General features: G+C 33.7%; 1 protein-coding gene across 7 annotated transcripts in view; it reads left to right on the forward strand.

Moving 5' to 3' along the window:
• Nucleotides 1–18,712, forward strand: part of Nck1 (NCK adaptor protein 1) — a 72,204-nt gene that overhangs the window by 44,479 nt on the left and 9,013 nt on the right. For 6 of the 7 annotated variants that reach the window (XM_078043368.1, XM_078043370.1, XM_078043369.1 and 3 more), the window contains one exon: nt 10,723–10,966. In XM_078043368.1, the coding sequence (XP_077899494.1) occupies nt 10,741–10,966 (226 nt within the window). In that variant the 5' untranslated portion in view covers nt 10,723–10,740. Of the gene's footprint in view, nt 1–10,722; nt 10,967–12,789; nt 12,945–18,712 lie in introns of those variants that run through there. The other variant, XM_005327051.5, reaches the window with a different exon arrangement.

Here is an 18,712-nt window from a genome sequence, read left to right on the forward strand (position 1 = left end):
ATAGTATAATTTTGTTATTTTTATATCTTTAGGTCTGTAATTATATCTTGTCTTTCAGATATTAGTAATTTGTCATTTTGATCATTCTTGCTAGAGGGTTCTTAATTTTCTTGATTTTTTTTTCAAAGAATATCTTTTGTTTTCCTTGATTTTTCTGTAATCTGTTTTCAGTGTCTCTGATTTTTCATCTTTATGATGTCCTTTCCTCAGATTTAATATGCCCTTCTTTTACTAGACTTAAGGCAGACCTTTATACTATTGATACAGAACCTTCTTTTCTAACATTTATCACATTTTAATGCAATAATTTTTCTTTTGCTGTAGCTGCTTCTAACAGGTTTTTTATGTGTACAAAGTATTTTCTGTTTTCCTCTTTGAATCATTAATTATTTAGAAGTTATGTTTAATTTCCAAATGCTAGGAGATTTTCGTAGCTTTTGATTAACTTCTGGTTTAATTCTGTAATGGTCAAAGAAAGGAATTATGCTGTGTGTTAATTCCTTGAAATTTATTAAAATGTGTTTTTTGGTCTAGAATATGATTTTGTGAACATTCCATGTGTACTTGAAAATATATTTTGCTTTTGTTTGAATACAGTGCTATATAAAAAGAGTCAAATGGTTGAGGATGTTGTTTAGAACTTCTGTGTCTCTGCTTTTTTGTCTTTAGTTTGATTACTGAGAGTAATAGTGAAGTTTTCAAGTTTTGTCAGTTTTATAGTTTTTTTTTCCCTACATGTATTTGGGGGACTCATTTTTTCGATTACATTTTCTGTATAGGACCAAGTTTTCTTCATTTACTTAAACCGAAACAACATATTACAGCACATTAAACATTAAATGCATAAAAGGGAAACCCTTTCTGTTTTCTCTGAAGTTAGACATTAAAAAGATTACAAAACTTTTAAATGTCCTTTTCACTAATGATTTTGTTTTGGAAAATATAATGTTTTTATAAAAATGTTAAAATGTGTTGGATTAAATATATTTTATAAAAATCATTGATTTTTTTTCAACTTTAATTTCTAATAATAACTCATATACACAAAAGCTTTTTGGGGGTCTTTAATAATTTTTAAGTCTTGTGAAGAGATTTTTGAGACCAAAAGGTTTGGGATCACTAATATAGTTTAGGTTTCTCTGTGTACTACTATTCTTTGAGAGGTAGAAGGGTAAGTCAAAGTACATAGGAAAGTTAAAAGTACACACATTTAATTTGCAGTTTCCACCAGTTGTTTTCCAAGTTGGAAAAGCCATTTAACTTAACCTCTGAATCATACTTTCTGAAATGATGATAAAGCTTTAAAGGATTATTGTGAGGAAGTGTTAGGAAATGTTTGGATTATGGACATTCAATAAATATTCTTTGTTAAGGTTGCCATATTTTTGGCAGCCTTTGTGAGGGGATGCAGACCTTTGATTTAAACCAATAGCTATTTTTCAACCTAATCTGATGATTCCTGTGCAGCCATAGGGAATGGTATAATTTATGAAGATCTCCAGAACATTAATTTTTTTGTTTTTTGTAGTGACATTTTGAAATAATTTAGTTTTTTATTTTGAATTTGGCTTCTATTCTTCTGATAACCAGCTCAGAAAAGGCCAGAAATATGATTGTTCATAGGACCAGTTAGGGATGATTTGGCGTGAATTTGAAAAACAAATTGAGGTCAGAAAATAAGTCCAAGTAAGAAAAGGCAAGCAGGATGGTTGTGAGTTCTGTAATTTGGGATTGAGATTACCAACATCATGGACTTCAGACTTAATTAGAGCAGGGTAGGGAGTCAGTAGGGATCAAGATAGTAGTTCAGGTTTTGTAGGTGAAATCCAACCCTTGATGGCAAGTAGGAATTGGATAGTGGTATTTGGGGCCCCTGGGTTTAGGTGCTAGGTACATGGATGCAGAGACAGACAGATACAATTTCAGTTCCTGAAAGCATCTAACTGCAAATAATCATCAGTGCAGTTGGAAAAAGGGGCCTGAAGCTTTAGTAGAAGAATATAGAATATTAATAGACAACCAGTCTGGGGTGGATCAAAGTATAGTAAATCACTTCATATTTAATTTATATAAATTGAACTAGCTTAGCCAAAAGAGAGCAAAAGGAAAAAAAGGCTGTTAAAATAGCATAAACGGTATTCGATCATTCTGCTTTGTTCCAGAGCATGCTTGAGACAGGACCCAGTACAGTTGCTGTCCTCACAGTGTAAGCTGTCTTATCTCATTCTGGTTTGTTTGCTTGCTTGCTTTTGGTACCAGGGATTGAACTCAGAGGCACTCAATCACTGAGCTACATCCCCAGCCCTATTTTGTATTTTATTTAGAGACAGGGTCTCACTGAGTTGCTTAGTGCCTTGCTTTTGATGAGGTTGGCTTTGAATTTACAGTCCTCCTCCCTCAGCCTCCCAAGCCACTGGGATTACCATCACACCCAGGTCACTGTGATTCACTGTGCATTGTTGTCTCCTGCTACCTAGTACTTACATTCAAATTACCTCTTTTATCTGGTGCATGACTAAAGAAATGGCCATCAAAGGAAAGTTAAATTATAAGAGTCTTTTTTTTAATATTTTTTTTTAGTTGTTGATAAACCTTTATTTATTTATATGTGGTGCTGAGAATCAAACCCAGTGCCTCACACATGCCAGGCAAGTGTGCTACCGCTGAGCCCCAGCCCTATCTGATCCCATTTTTTTCTTTATGTGCTGGATTTAAATTATTGTAGTTGCAGTTCTCCTGTAAATGTAGTTTTAACCTGTTTATTTCTGTAACATATTTTTTTCCTTCCTCTATTTCCCCACTTGTTACCTCATCTTTACCTTATTTTCTGGGTGCCAGTTCTTAAAAGCTAGCTTTGAGTTAGTTGGCTTTCTCTCTTTTTACAGTAAATTGTAGAAGAATTAAGTAATATGTACCTATTGTGAAATATTTCCCCCAGTGTAACATCTGACAAAAGTATAGTTACAGCATCACAACCAGAATATTAATTTTGATACAGTCAAGATACAGAACATTTCCTTTACCACAAAAATCATTCATGTTCTTTTATACTTGCTGTGTTTTGGATAAGTGTCCCTCAAAGGTCTTTATATTAAGGGCTTGGTCGCTTAATATAGTGGCATTATTGGGAGGTGCTGGAGCCTTTAATAGGTAGGATTTACAGTCTTTGAGTCATTGCGAATATGCCTTTGAAGAGGATTGTGGACCGTAACCCTTCTTCCTCATTCTTTTTGCCTCCTTACCATGAGGGGAGCAGTTTCTCTTTATACTTCTCCATGTTGTGCCTCTATAGGCTTAAAGCACTGGGGCCCAACTGATCATGTACTGATAACTTCAAAACTATGAACAGAAGTAAAACTTTTCTATCTATAAGTTGATTATCTCAGGTTTTTGTTAGAGTATCAGAAAGCTAACTAATAGAATAGCTACACCCACTGCCCTCCTTCCCCTATTTTCTAACCCCGGGCAATCATTAATCTATTCAACTGTTCCTACAGTTTTGTCATTTCAGGAATGTTATATAAACAAAGCCTATAGTAAGTAATCATTGGGATTGGCTTTTTTCCTTCAGCATAATTCCCCATCAGTTCATCTAGATTGTTTTATATATTAGTCTTGTTCATTTTTGGTACAGATGTGCTATAGTTTGTTTTTAATCAGTCATCTGTTGAAGGACATCTGGATGATTTCTAGTTTTTTGTTAATACACATAAAGTTGCTATAAACATTCATGTAAAAGTTTTTGTTTTTGTCTTCATTTCTTTGGTACTCAGGAGTACAAATGCTGCATTATATGGTAATTGCATATTTAATTTTTAAAAAATATTTTTTAGGTATACATGGATGCAGTATCTTTATTTTGTTTATTTACTTTTATGTGGTGCTAAAGATCGAAGCTAGTGCCTCACATGTGGGAGGCAAGCCCTTTACTGCTGAACCACACCCCAGCCACCTGCATATTTAATTTTATGCGAAACTTCTAAACTATCTTTTAGAGTACCTGTACCATTTTACTTTTTTAACATATGATTCAGATTCAGCATATCTTTGTCAACATTTAATATCTTTTATTTTAGCCATTCGGATATGTTTATGTAGTGATATCTCAATGTGGTTTTAATTTGCATTTTCTTACTATCTTTTGTATGCTTGTGCTATCTGTACATCTTTTTCAGTGATTGTATCATTTATTTGCTCTTTTTCTAATTAAAAATTTTTGTGTGTGTGGTTGAGTTTTTCCTTTTATGAGTATTGCTTTGGGTGAAAGTCTTTGTTTAGCTCTAAATCTTGAAGATTTTCCCTCATCGTTTTCTAAAATTTTCATAGTTTTACATTTAAGACTGTGATCCTCCCCTCCCACCAACTGGGGATTGAAATGATTATCAGGGCCTTATCTCATATAGCCAAGCACTCTGCCACTTAACTACATTCTATCTGTCCTTGCCCTCTTTTTAAAATTTTAGTTTTGATACAGGACTTCACTAAATTATCCAGACTGGCATCTCATGTGCAGTCTTCCTGCCTCAGTCTCTGAAGTAGCTGGAATTACAGGCATAAGCCACAAGCTTGGCTTATGATCCATTTTGAGTTAGTGTTTGTGTAAGACCCAAGATTAGGTCCAGGTACTTTACATTTTATCTTTTGTCCTGTTTCTTAATTGCTTTAGCAACCAGTGTTCCTCCATTGAATTACTTGTGCACCTTTGTCAAAATTTAGTTAGGCTTATTATTTGTGGTTTTACTTCTGGGTTCTCTGTTCTATTGATCTGCACATTCATCCTTTTTGCCTATACAACATAATCTTGATTACTGTAGCTACTTAAGAAGTTTTGAAATTTGGGATCCCAATTCTCACTTTAATTTTCCTTTTAAAAATTATTTTAGCTATTCTAAATATTTTGCCTTTCCATTTAATTTATAGAATATTAACAGAATTAATATTATAGAATATAGAATATTATCTGCTTATACAGAATTTTTGCAGGGATTTTGTTAAGTTCATTAAACTGCGTAAGGGGTGTGTGTGTGTTTATATGTTTAGTCTTCCAGTTTATAAACACTTTTATTTAGCTCTTTTTAGCTCTTCTTTGATGTCTTCATTATCATTCTATATTTCCAACATACAAATTTTCATTAATTTACCTTTTTAAAAAATTTTGGAGTGATTTAAATAGTATTTTAATTTTGATGTTTATTGTTAGTACATAGAACTTCATTTGATTTTTGCAGGTTGCTCTTGTGTCCTGTGACCTTGCTGAAATCACACATTAAATTATTGGGTTAAGCTAGGCATGGTGTTCACACCTGTAATCCCAGTAAATCCCTATAATCCCAGTAGCTCTGTAGTCTGAGGCAGAAGGATTGAAAGGTTGATGTCAGCCTCTGCAATTTAGCAATATCCTGTCTAAAAATAAAAACAAAACAAAACAAAAAAGATGGGACTGTAATTCAGTTGTAGAGTGTCCTGGGTTAAATCTCTAATACCATAATAAAAACAGGTGAACAGATAGGTTAGCCAGGCATGATGGCATATGCTTTTAGTTCCAGCTACTCTGAAGGTTAAGGCAGGAGGATCTCTTGTGCTAAGGAGGTTGAGGCCAAATTTGGCAACTTAGTGAGACCTGACTCCAAAGAAATTTTAAAAATTTGTTTAAGGTTTTTGTAGTTAGCCTTATTTCGTCCCAGTGGGAATTTAAAGGTTGGATAGCCCAGCCCAGTTGGCTGCTTGTGGTTGGCTGAGCTTAAGTTTCATTTTTTTTTTTTTAATTCTTGTTAGATTTCTTTTTACTTGCATAGTTTCCCAGGGCTTTAGAGCTACCTCTGTCTTAATTGCCTCCATTTAATAATTTTGAACAGTATTAGGAGTTGGATATGGGTTTCTAAAAATTAGATTTCTTAGACGCTTCTGTGTTGTCAGTCATATCGTCAGCAAATAAGCATAGTTTTATTTCTTCCTTTCTGATCTAGGTGCCCTTTATTTCCTTTACTTGCCTTACTGAACCAACTAAAACTTCAAAAATCTCTTTTTTGAGTAAGAGTGATGGGAGTGGACATTTTTACCTTTTTTTCTGTTATTAGGAGGAAAAAGTATTTGATCTCTTCACTATATTAAGTATGATATTTGCTGTACCTTTTTTTGAACATGCCATTTATCAAATCAAGGAAGTTCTTATTTATTTTATTTTATTTTATCTTAGTTTTAGGTGGAACCACAATATCTTTATTTTTATGTGGTGCTGAGAATTGAACCCAGTGCCTCACGCATGCTAGGCGAGCGTGCTACCACTTGAGCCACATCCCCAGGCCCATATTTTTCTGAGAGCTTTTATCATGAATGGGTGTTGAATTTTGTCAGTATTTTGGTACCAGTTAATGTGCTCATATGATTTTTTTCTATATTATCTTGTTAATGTTGTAAATTTACTTATCAATTTTAAAATATTAAACCTGAAAAAAACAACTTGGTCATGAAATGTCAAATCTCTCTACATACTGTTGAATTCCCTTTGCTAATATTTTATCAAGGATTTTTGAATATAGATTCCTGAAGGATATTAATTGGCGGTTTTCTTATTTATACTGTCTTTATTTACTTTAGACATCTGGGTAATACTAACCTTCAAGATGAACTAGAAAGTGTCTTCCTAATTTTTTAGAAGAGACTGTGTAGAATTTGTGATAATTCTTTAAATATTTGGTAGCATTCTTTGGTAAAACTATCTGGACCTGGGAATTTCTTTGGGGGAGGAGTTTTAAAATTATGAATTTAATTTTCTTAACAGTTATAGAACTATTTCAATAATCTAATTCATATTGGATGTGTAATGGTAATTTGTGTTTTTAAGGAATTTGTCATTTTCTTAAGTTGTCAAATTTGTGTAGAGTTGTTTGTAGTATTCTTTTATTATGCATCCTTATTAACCTGGGGTCCATAGTGATATCACCTATTTGATTTTTAGGTAGTTATTTGCTTTTTTAATTTCTTGATAAGTTTGTCAATTTATTGATCTTTTTAAAGAACCAGTTTGTTTCCTTGGTTTTTGAATTTTTTTGTGGGGTTGATTTTATTGATTTCTGCTCTTAATCATTTTCTTCCTTTTGTTTGCTTTAAATTTATTTTTCTCATGTTTTTCTAGGTTCTTGAGGTATAAGCAGGTGAGATTACTGATTTGAGGATGTTCTTCTTTGTGTTTGCCTTGAGTGCCATAAAATTTCCTCCTAGCTCCATTTTAGCTGTGTCCTACAAATGTCTCTAGATTGTATTTTTGTTTTCATTAATTTCTGTTTAATATTTGACTTCCCTGAAGAATTCCTTTTTGACCCATGAATTATTTTAGAAGTTTGTTGTTTACTTCCAAGTGATTATCTTTGTGTATTAGTTATCTTTGGATATTAGTCTGTTTTTGTTGTTGTTGTTGTTGTTGTTACTAAAACAAATACCTGAGGCTTGGTACTTTTATATAAAGAGATTGGTTTAGCTTATCGTTTAGGAAGCTAAAATTTCGAGATTGATGGTCCTGTCAGTTTGTACTCTGGTCCTGTTGACTGTGTCACCTTGTGGCAAATGACACCATAACAGGTGTCTGCAAGAGGGAGAGACCACATAGCAAGACATGAAGCCAGTGGGATTCAGGGGCCAGTCTCACTCCTTTTATAACAACACATCTTTGCTTGAGCTAATCACATTCCAGTGAGAATTACATTAGTATCTTCCAAGGGCAGTTCCACTAATGATCTAATCACCCACCATAAGGCCCTGCATCCTAAAGGTTTCATCACCCCAACACTGTCATATTAGGGACTAAGTCGCCAGCCCATGAATCTTGGGGATAGTAGAGTCCAACCCGTAGCACTTTGTAATACTGATTTCTAGTTTGATTCCATTGTGCTTGGAGAACACACTGTGATTTCAATTCATCTAAATTTTGTGGGGTTTTATTTTATGGTCCAAGCTGTGGTTTCTCTTGGTATTTATTTGTTGGACACTTGATAAAGTGCTATTTTGGGATAGAGGATTCTATAAACATTAAATAGATCCTTTGGTTGAATATATTGAAGTCTTTGATATCTGCTGATTTTTGTCTGGTAGGCAAAAAGGAGGTTGAAGTTTTTCATTACAGCCTCTGAAAAGTTGGAAGTCTAGGTTTCCTACGTGGACTTTGCTGGTGTGGGTGGGGCCACATTTTCTCTCTTTTGTTTGTCTGGAGTCAGAGCAATTATTGCCTAAAAGATTTCTGTCTTGCCAGGATATCTCTTTTTTGGCCCATTATTTGGAGAGCACAGGTTGCTATTATTTTGTATGTGCCAATTTATGTGTCTATTTTACTGACCTTCATCTCAAGTCGGGTAAAAATATAACCTAGGGAGTTGATCACTGTGTCACAATTTCACTTCCCAGAAGTGAAAGTCCTCTGGTGTGTGTGTGTGTGTGTGTGTGTGTGTGTGTTTTATGAGGTAGGAAAGTTCTTCCCAAATAGATAACCAGTTGTCTTAGTATCAATTAGTGAATAACTTAATTTTCTCGGTGAAATGCCACCTATCATATATAAAATTCTCATGTTTGCATGTATAGAGTAGAAATTTCTTAACTAACTTGCCTGATTAACTCTATCCATTTCTATTGTGAAGCATAATAAGTTGATAACATTGACATATTTTGATTCTCCCTAATTAACTTGAATCTGCTCACCGGGATTCAAATGTAAAGTTTCTTCAAAGGTGCTTCTTGTCAAAACTTTATGTATGATATAAACAACAAAACAATTGTGCTAAAATTAGAGAATTGTTTTTGTGAAAACTAGATTGATTTGAAACAACTTACCAGAGGAAATCACTGTAAAAAGTTACTTGCTTTGAATTTGATCTAGGAGAGAATATTTGGAGGGATTATACACCGATGTCTTTTTCTATATTCAGATTATACATCACCTACTTTGAAGTACTCTACTTTTAAAAAGCCTAAATAAGAACTCAAAACTTGTATATTAGAGAAGAGGGCTTCTAAAGCCACCTATATGTGTATTTTGTAGACCTCAATGAATATTCTGTTGGTCTATTTGTTTCTGTACAAGTATCATCTTATTTTAAATTACTTCATTTTAAAAAATATTTTATTTTTAAAAATTTATTCTGATTTATTATACATGATGGAAGAATGCAATTCATTTCATATTACACAGAGAGCACAATTTTTAAGACACTAATTTGTACATAGAATATTTTCACGCCATTCATGTCTTAGGGTAATGATGTCTAACTCATTCCACCATCATTCTTACCCTTTGCCCCCTCCTTTCCCCTCCCTCCCCTTTGCCCTATCTAAGTTCCTCTGATCCTCCCATGTTTCCCACCTCCCCCACCCAGTTGCCATTATGCTTCTGCATTTTCATATCAAAGACAACATTTGGCTTTTGGTTTTTTGGGACTTCCATTTTTCTTTTTAAAGCACATTTTGATATCTGATAGGGTAACTGCCTTTACTGAGGATAACAGAAAATCCAATTAAAGTTATCTTAGTAAAGAAATTTATTAGCTCAAGTAACTGGAGGTTCAAGGGGCAGCTTTCAGTGCTTATTTTAGCAACTCTGGCTCTACTTCCCAGTAGGTCTCCTGTGATAAGTTCAGGAAGTGATTCTAATATTCAGGTGGGGTTTGGATTAGTCTACAGAGTTACTTTTATAAGTAGAATCAACCTCCCAACTTGTATGACTAAGCTAATGACAGAAGAGGTGCTGGTAGAAGGGTATTTTGGAAAACAGACATTGTGAAATGCTGGGTACCTAACCTGTAATGTTAGCATACCAATTCTTATTTTTTCCAGAACATTTGTTGCCAGTTTTACATGTTTACTTTTCTTGATAAATTTTCATATCAGTTTGTCAGGTTTCAAAATAGATTCTCTTGGGACCTAGAATTGAATTTCATTAAGCCAATGGATTAAATGGGTGGTTATGGGGCACAGAGTTGCTGAAGTACCAGGGATTGAATTCAGGGGCACCTGACCAATGAGCCACATCCCCAGCCCTGTTTTGTATTTTATTTAGAGTCAGGGTCTCATTGAGTTGCTTAGTATCTCATTTGCTGAGGCTAGTTTTGAACTCTCAATTCTGCTGCCTCAGCCTCCCTAGCTGCTGGGATTGTAGGCGTGTGCCACTGTGCCTGGCGAAACATGCTTTATGGCCTGGCATTTGATCTATTTTTGTGGTATGTTCCATATCTGTTCTTCTGTTTAGAAGTATATGTCTATTAGATCAAACTTACTATTATGATATCAGTTCCTTAATGTTTTTGTCTCTTAGATTGTTTCATTACTGAGGTAAAATATTAAAAATTACCCTCTGTAATTATAGATTTGTCAGTTTCTCCTTAGGGTTCTTTCAGTTTATTTATTTTGGTTTTGTGCCTTCAAACTATGTGGAAAGAAAAACACTGCTCAGGTTTCTGCTATTTGGTATATAAAAGTTTTTATCTTATTTATATGAATAGAACTTTTTGTCATTTGTTTGAACTTCACTGCTAGTAATGGTTTTTGCCTTAATTTAACATCACTGTTAATATAACACCACAAGTTTTTTAAAATTATTATTTATCTGTTGTATTTTTTTCTGTAGTTTTATTTTTAGCCTTTCAATATCCTTGATTTCAGTAATCTTGATGTCTTTTTTGAAAAAGCATGTAGACTACCACTATTTGAATTTCATATAAAAATATTTTCTGTTTACAGTGCTAAAGCTGCTAAAAGATGGCAGAAGAAGTGGTAGTAGTAGCCAAATTTGATTATGTGGCCCAGCAAGAACAAGAGTTGGACATCAAGAAGAATGAGAGATTATGGCTTCTGGATGATTCTAAATCCTGGTGGAGAGTTCGAAATTCCATGAATAAAACAGGTTTTGTGCCTTCTAATTATGTGGAAAGAAAAAACAGTGCTCGGAAAGCATCTATTGTAAAAAACCTAAAGGACACTTTAGGTAAGTTGCTTTTGTATTGAAAGAAAAACAAATTCCTTTTACATGGATTCTGGAACTTGGTTCACTGTACAAAATTGACACCAGTGGGAAAAATTGACTTGAAAAGGCCAGGACTGGAATTTCAGTTAATCATTAGATAAATCTGGTTTTATAGCAGGTGTATAAGCTAGGAGACTTGTGACAGTCATAAGAGTTAGTAGTTTCTGTAAATCCAGGTCCAAGTTCAAAGGTCAAGTGGTACTAAAGAGCAGAATTAACTCTGACCTTATAGCTCCTTGATTCAGAGTATCCTGTTGGAGTTTAGACTTAGAGGCAAATTGAGGCAGGGAAAAGTAAGTACAACACAGTATAGCCTTCTTGGGAATCAAGGCAATTTATTTTAAATGACACTTTACTAAATTTTAATATCTAATGACTTGACATTTTGAACTTCACTTTAAAAGACAAACCTTTTATTTTAAAACATTTGTGGATCATTAGCATCTAAAAGGCTGATATCCTTCCTATTTTGATTCCCTTTTTACCCCCTCTATTCTTCCTCTATTCTTCCTCTAAGTTTGTTGATTTTACTGGCTTTAGGTGAGGCTCAGGCAACAGTAGCTACTTCATGCTGGACTTGGCTAAGCTGATAGGAAGGAAATATGTACGGTTGAAGACTGGCTTTTTTTTTTTTTTTTTTTAATGTTCTTAATTAAATTCTTCTTAGCTGACAGGAAGGAATTGGGAGGGATAGAAATTAATTTTGTTATTCAGGCAGAAATGCCATTGCTTAACTGTTCTAGAAGAAAAGAAACATTCCTCCTTGTAAAAGATAGTTTGGGATCATTGTAGCATGATTGACAAAATGCAATATTATTATTATTAATTTTTAAATATTTTAGTTAGATGGACACAGTATCTTTATTTTATTTTTATGTGGTACTGAGGATTGAACCCAGTGCCTCACGCATGGTAAGCGAGTGCTCTATCTCTGAGCCACAACCCCAGTCCCCAAATATGTAAAATTATTTTGACTCACTGCTTTATATGAGTTTTTATTTCTTATTCAACAGTATTGTTATTCTAGGTCTTTTAACTATCAGCAATATAAGACAAATGTTTAATGTTTTTAACTATTGTACAGCAAAAGCTAAAATACAGTACAATTGAAAGTTAGAATTCCATTAAGTATTTATAATGTCAGTCTCTGAGCCAAAGACTTATCTCTATTTTAGAAATTGTTGTTAACTTTATTATAATATTATAGTTATTGCTACCTATATTCCAGGGTGTTCAGAAACATGGCTTTACATTAGTGATCTATAGTTAGCCTGTATCAGGATATGAATCTTGTTTTGCATCTGTCTGCCTTCTCCTTTTTTTCAAGAGTTTCTGCACCCCTTTGGCTTTTTTTTTTTTTTTTTTGGTGGGGTGGCTATGAGGGATGATCAAACCCCATGACCTCATGCATGCTAGACAAGTGCCCTACCACTTAGCTAAACCCCAGCCCTGCACCCCTTTTTGGTAACTTAAATGTCCCATATAATTAACTTGTTTCAAAGTGATTATACTAGTATAGATACTAGTCTGACTAGTTAGTTAAAATGTTTGGGAGTTAAGGAAAAGGAGGAAACAAAAGGATGAATGTGTGAATATATTTTTAATTATTAAAAAATATATATGTGTTATAATGTTTCTTCTTCCAAAATAATTGTAAATAATAAGCTCACATTTTTGGCCATGATGATTTACTTGCTTTATAGCTTCTTTTCTACTTTGGGGTTGGGGGAGGGTTTTGGAAAGAGAGAAGCCTCAGAAAAACTTTCTATTGCTTGGGTGTCAGCCAGGTCACATGGATTGGGTGTGGGAAGTTTCAGTGTTGCAGAACAGACCAGGAAGCTGACTGAGAATTATCCTGAGCTGTGTTAACAAACTTACAAAAGAGAACACAGGATTTTTATTCAGATGGATTGGTTAAACACCTTTAAAGAGTTTTTCAGTAAGTTATTCTTTTTTTTTTAATCTGTAATTTTGTTGTTTTTGATTTAGAGTTTTCACTTTTGTGAATTTAAGGGAGACTATGGAAACAACTTGGGTTTATATAAGTTAGTACTTAGTATTGTTTATGTAATGTAAGCTAAATGATGGTAATATATCAAGAATTAGTTTTGACTTGCTAAATAAAATAATTTTAAAACGCTTTGGTCTGAAAATTTAACAAATAGGAAAAAGACATCCAGTGTTTTGGATTTGATGCAGTTAATTCTAATTCAGTAATTTTCAATTTAGCACAGACATTTGAAGTGAAATAAATCAATTGTAAACATACTAAAAACATTAGAAAAAGCGATCGGGTGAACAAATTTCTGTATCCTCATCCTTTGAATTAATAACATGATAGTGTTTTGCTACTTCTAGATTTTGTAGAAACTGTGTAAAGTAACATTTAGTAAAAGCATTAGTAAAATACTAGTACTAACTTAAAAAGTCTAGTCTGTATGTCTGCTGATAATCTTTTTATGATCCTTAGGAGTGAACTTATTAGATCTCCTTGACTATTTGCTTGGTATTTCTAAAAAATGAACAGAGGAGTTGTTGTAGAAGTCTCTTATGCACAAGGAATCTAAGGAAACAAAGGGTAACCTGACGAGAAATTCCAGGGAAAAGGGCAAAACAAAGAGGAGTAAGCACTTTGTTGAAAAAGAATGTTATAATTTTAATATGAGGATTCATTTATTTCTTTTGTTAGCTTTGGTGGCTAGGACATGAGGTATTTTTGTGGAATGTCTCATAACTTCTGTTTACTTTTTGGAGAATTATTACATTTTTTTAGATCTGTACATTTCCAGATTTGGGACTAGTTTTCTTTTCAGAGGACTTATTTATGAAAATATTTATGCACGTCTACCCAAAGCAGGCAAAAATCATAGAGTGAAAAACTAACATTAACTCTTACACAGCTTATTTTCTGATAGGGAGGTAGATGATAGTTGTTAGTTATTATCAATACAATGGATTCTATATGTAGGTGTGGTCATAAGTAATGTTGACCATAAATCAATCAGAAATGGTATAAAAATTATTGTGATACAGTGATTTAATATTTATCATCTTATTAATAAAATTATAAAATTATTCTCTTGTCTGAGTCTTAGGAAGTTAATTGTTATTCTTAAATGTATTTATAGTCCTAGGGCCAGGATCTAAGATTTGTAGCCAAAATATTCCTTTCCTCAATCCCTGTGGCACCTTAAAATTTCCGCTTATTTTGCCAGCTTTTCAGAGTAGAGATAGGTTATCCATTCACCTATTCCCTGAACGGACTTAAATAAGTAAAGAAAACAGGATATGTGCTCTCTTTGAGTGGTAACCAGAATACTCGTTAAAACAAAAATTGAACATTGTTTTAGATAAAACAAATAATAATAAACAATAGTTTATTTCATTTAGAGAATAAATAAAAATACAAGAAAGCCTGTAATGGAAAGAGTATCACATACTTGTATTTAGAATTCCTTAGTTCTGTCCCCAGATAAACTACTTACTAGCCTAGGGTATGTAACTAAACTTTTCTGATTTCCTGTTCTTTGTAAATAGAGTTAGGCAAGACTAGATGATCCTGGAAAGTCCCTTCTAACTCTAAAAGTCTTACAGTTTTGGTAAACAATTTAAGTGGTCTTATGTGTATCATAGGAATCAGGGGAAATCCATGAGGGTGAAATTGGTCTTAAAGAAGTAGCAAAATAAGAACATATAATAGTTTACTGAGGAATTTGAAAAAGCATAAGTGATACTTTCTGTGGACCCATTCTGTTGAACATTTACTCAGAGACTGAGATGTAGAAAAAAATGACATGCTTCAAGCCAGAAAGACCTGATGCTGGAACAGTAAGTATTACAAGAAACTAAGATTGGTGAGGCCCTAGCCTGGTAGCAGTTTACATGAGTAAAGATTTAGTAAGAGCTGTTGTGGTAATGTTAAGTGCTAAAATTTCATCATAGTCCATGATAGAGATACTCGGGTGAAGGGATGCAATGGTTCCCTTTTATGTGTGCTAGCTAATTAAAGCATGATGTCGTTTATCCACTTGGATAGATCCACTTTAAAAATGCTATTGAGAAACTGTGATACTACCAAATACTGGCATCCAGTATATCAAGGATTTAGAAACCAGGTACATGAGGAAGAGTTATTGGTACAAAGATTTGCCTTAGAATAGGAATGGCTATTACATAAGGTGAAGCATTCACAGTGCTTATCCAGGTTCTTACAAACTTTTGAGGAACTTATAATGCATTGTTATGGTTTAGAAACATTGTTATGGAAATAGAGAAGTAAGACTCTTAGTAGGTAGTATCGAGGAAAAGATTGGAGGCTGTACTAATACTATTTTTTTCAAAAGCAAAGCTAACAATAACCAGGCTGTATATTCAGAAATTTATATCATCAATGTAATAGTGTTAAATGGTGGTGACAAGGTCATCAGGGCATAGTTGCCATGAATGGTATTAATGACCTTATCAAAGAGGCCCAATGGACCTTGTTTGCTCCTTCTGCCATTTAAAGGAAGGTACGATCTATGAGAAACAGGCTCTCACTAGATATAGTTTGTCAGTGCCTTGAATTTGGACTTTTGGCTTCTAGAACTGTGAGAAGTAAATCTCACTTGTTTATAAGTTACCCAATTTATGGTATATTTTTGTTACAGTAGCCTGAACAAACAAGACAGGGAAGGATTTAGAAAAGAGAATATATTGATTGAAGGAAGACCTGTTGTGAAAAGATCTAATTGTTGCTGATTATAACATAATTGAGAAGCTGAGAGATGCTAACACATTTTGTTTATTCAGCTTTGTGAAATACTCTGATGATGAGAGATTGGAAGTTCCATCATTTTCTAGCAGTGGAAATAAAGACTGATATACAGACCCTTCTCAAAAATTGCTTACCAGTATGCTTGCATTTTTTCAGTTATTCACATGATAAACATTTAAAGAACATTTAATATGGGTCAGACACAGGATAGAGGATAGAAAGGTAATTAAATGTTTGACCTCAAGGAAGCAAATAATGTTATATAGGGGGTCTTCCAGTTAAAATATAAAGAATAGTAATGGTACAAAGGAATAATATATGAACTGTTTTGCAGGGGGAGAGAGAAATCTTCAATGAGTAGATAATCTAGACTACTACTTGAAGAATGAGGATGGGCAGTGTTTTAGGCAGAAAAACATCAAGTACAAGCCCCAGACCCTTCAACGAGCATGGGTTTTAAGTAACCCTGAGGAGGTTGATAGCTTCCTGTGGCAAATTAGTTGTAGTGTCTTTGTCAGGGAGAAATGGGTCTGAGGTTGAAGACATCACAGAGTTTTGTGCTGTATAGAAAACAAATATTCTAAGTTTATGTTCTTCTTGAAATATTTCTGGCCTCTAAGAGTAAAATAGGCTCTTCCTGATGTTTTCTCACGTAACATTTTAGTTGTTGGATTTGTCCAAAAATTCTTCATTCCTTTCTTGATCATATATAATTCATCTTAGACATTATCTCTTTCAGAATTAAAAATTATTTCTACACTAGTCTTCATTTTCAGAAAAATATTTTTGTATTTGTATACCCATATTCCGTTTAACAAACATGTAGTATGAGTGTCTGCTGTGTGCAGACGCTGATGGTATAAGAAATGCAAAAGATCAACCAGGCATACAACACTCTTCCGGGAAAGCTTATGCTCTAGTAGATGGACTTAAAAGACCAATGTCTGTAATGCAGGTGCCTCAGAAATACAGGGTGCTAGCATATTTGAAAAAAAAAAGGAGAGCTTAACACATGTCATTGGGAGTAGGCATGGAAAATGAAGGATATTGAGAAACATGGAGCAAGAATATTAATAATAAAGTTATTATTTGATATGATGCTTTTGAATGACTATGAGTTGGGAGACTGGAGTTTTAATGAGGTTTTAGGAAAGAAACTAGCAAACAGGGTAAACTAAGTCATGAAGAGAGGAAACATTTTAGGGAATTTAAAGCCAGCCCACTTTCATTAAGATTTAGTGAAGAGCATTATTAGAAATATGCTTTTATTTAACATTTGCTGTATTTACTATACAGTTATTGTGTGTTATTTTATTCAACTCTCAACACTCTTATGTGATAAGTGGCATTTTCTATATTTCTAAGCTCAGAAAAAGTGGAATGACATGCTCAAGATCCCATAGTTAATTAGGTAGTAGAGCTGGAATTAAAACTCAAAGGCTGATTCAACATTTATGCTTTTTGAAAATAGTTTGTACCATAGAACTGGAAAGGAAGGTTGAGAACACTCTACAGAGAGGGCAGTAGACTCTAGGCAGAGTATTTCTCTTATTTACTTACTTAGAGTGCTGGGGATAGAACCCAGGGCCTCACACATGCTAGGCAAGCACTCTGCCACTGAGCTACATCTGTAGCCCTACTGCTGACTTTTGAGCAGTGGTATTAGTGTGATTGTAACTGTATTTATAGAATGATTAGACTGGTTGATGTGGATGCATGATGGGTTGAATTAGGGAGAGATTAGGAAGGAAATTGCTGGCATTTAAAGGGTATTGAAGGTCATGTACTACATAATAGGCCTGAACTAGAAGGACAGTAATGGAATCAGTGTTGATACTAAGGAGATATGATAAGAAAACTCTTAAGGATTTGCTTTAAGACACCTAAAAAATTTTGGTAGGGGTGGGCAATGGGGATATAACTTAGTATTAGAGTACAAGGGTTAAAAAGAGAAGAGGTAAAATTCATGTAACATAAAATTAACCATTTTAAAATATGCAATTCATTAATATCGAGTACAAACATCAACAACCTTTTATTTATAATTCCAAAACAACATTGAAGAAGGAAACCCTGTACCTGTTAAACGGTCACTCTCCACTTCCCTTCTCTCTCTTAGCCCCTGGGAACCACTAATCTGCCTTCTGTCTCTCTGAATTTACCTGTTCCAGATATTTCATACAAATGGAACTGTACAATATATGATCTCGTGCCTTTCCCTTAACATAATACTTTCAACGTTAATCCATGTTAATCCATGTATCAGTACTTCATCCCTTTTATTGCTGAATAATATTCCATTTTATGGATCGATGTCACATTTTGTTTTTCTACTTATCTGTTGGACAATATAATATTGTTAAAGTTCTTCAATATCACTGAATTGTACTCTTTAAAAATTCAAGTTCTCGTGTTTTGGATATTATGATTAATGATGCTGTGAATATTCATATGTAAGTATTTGTTTGCATATCTATTTTCAGTTCTTTGATGGTATATTCCTGGGGAAGGAATTGCTGGAATATATAGTAATTGTTTAACTTTTTGAGGAACTGTGAAATTGACTCTTGTAATATCATTTTACATCTACCCAACACCGTGAGAGGGTTCCAGTCTCTCTATATCCTTTCCAACACTTCTCTTTCTTATCTGTTTGTTTATAGCCATCCTAGTGGGTATGAAGTTATTGCATGGTTTTGATTTGCATTTTTCTAATGATTGATGCTATTCAGCAACTTTTTTGTGCTTATTGACTATTTGTATATTTTATTTGGAAAAATATTTACTTGTGTATCCTTTTCTAATTGTTTTTATCTTTGGTTTCTAAGAGCTCTTTTTATGCTCTAGACTATTAATCAGAATTATAACATACAACCTATTTTTGTAGGTTGTGTTTTTTGCAATACTAGGGATTGAACTCAGGTGCACTCTATCAATGGCCTGCCCACCAG

This window comes from Ictidomys tridecemlineatus, chromosome 3 (assembly GCF_052094955.1).
Source record: "Ictidomys tridecemlineatus isolate mIctTri1 chromosome 3, mIctTri1.hap1, whole genome shotgun sequence".
Classification (NCBI taxonomy): domain Eukaryota; kingdom Metazoa; phylum Chordata; class Mammalia; order Rodentia; family Sciuridae; genus Ictidomys; species Ictidomys tridecemlineatus.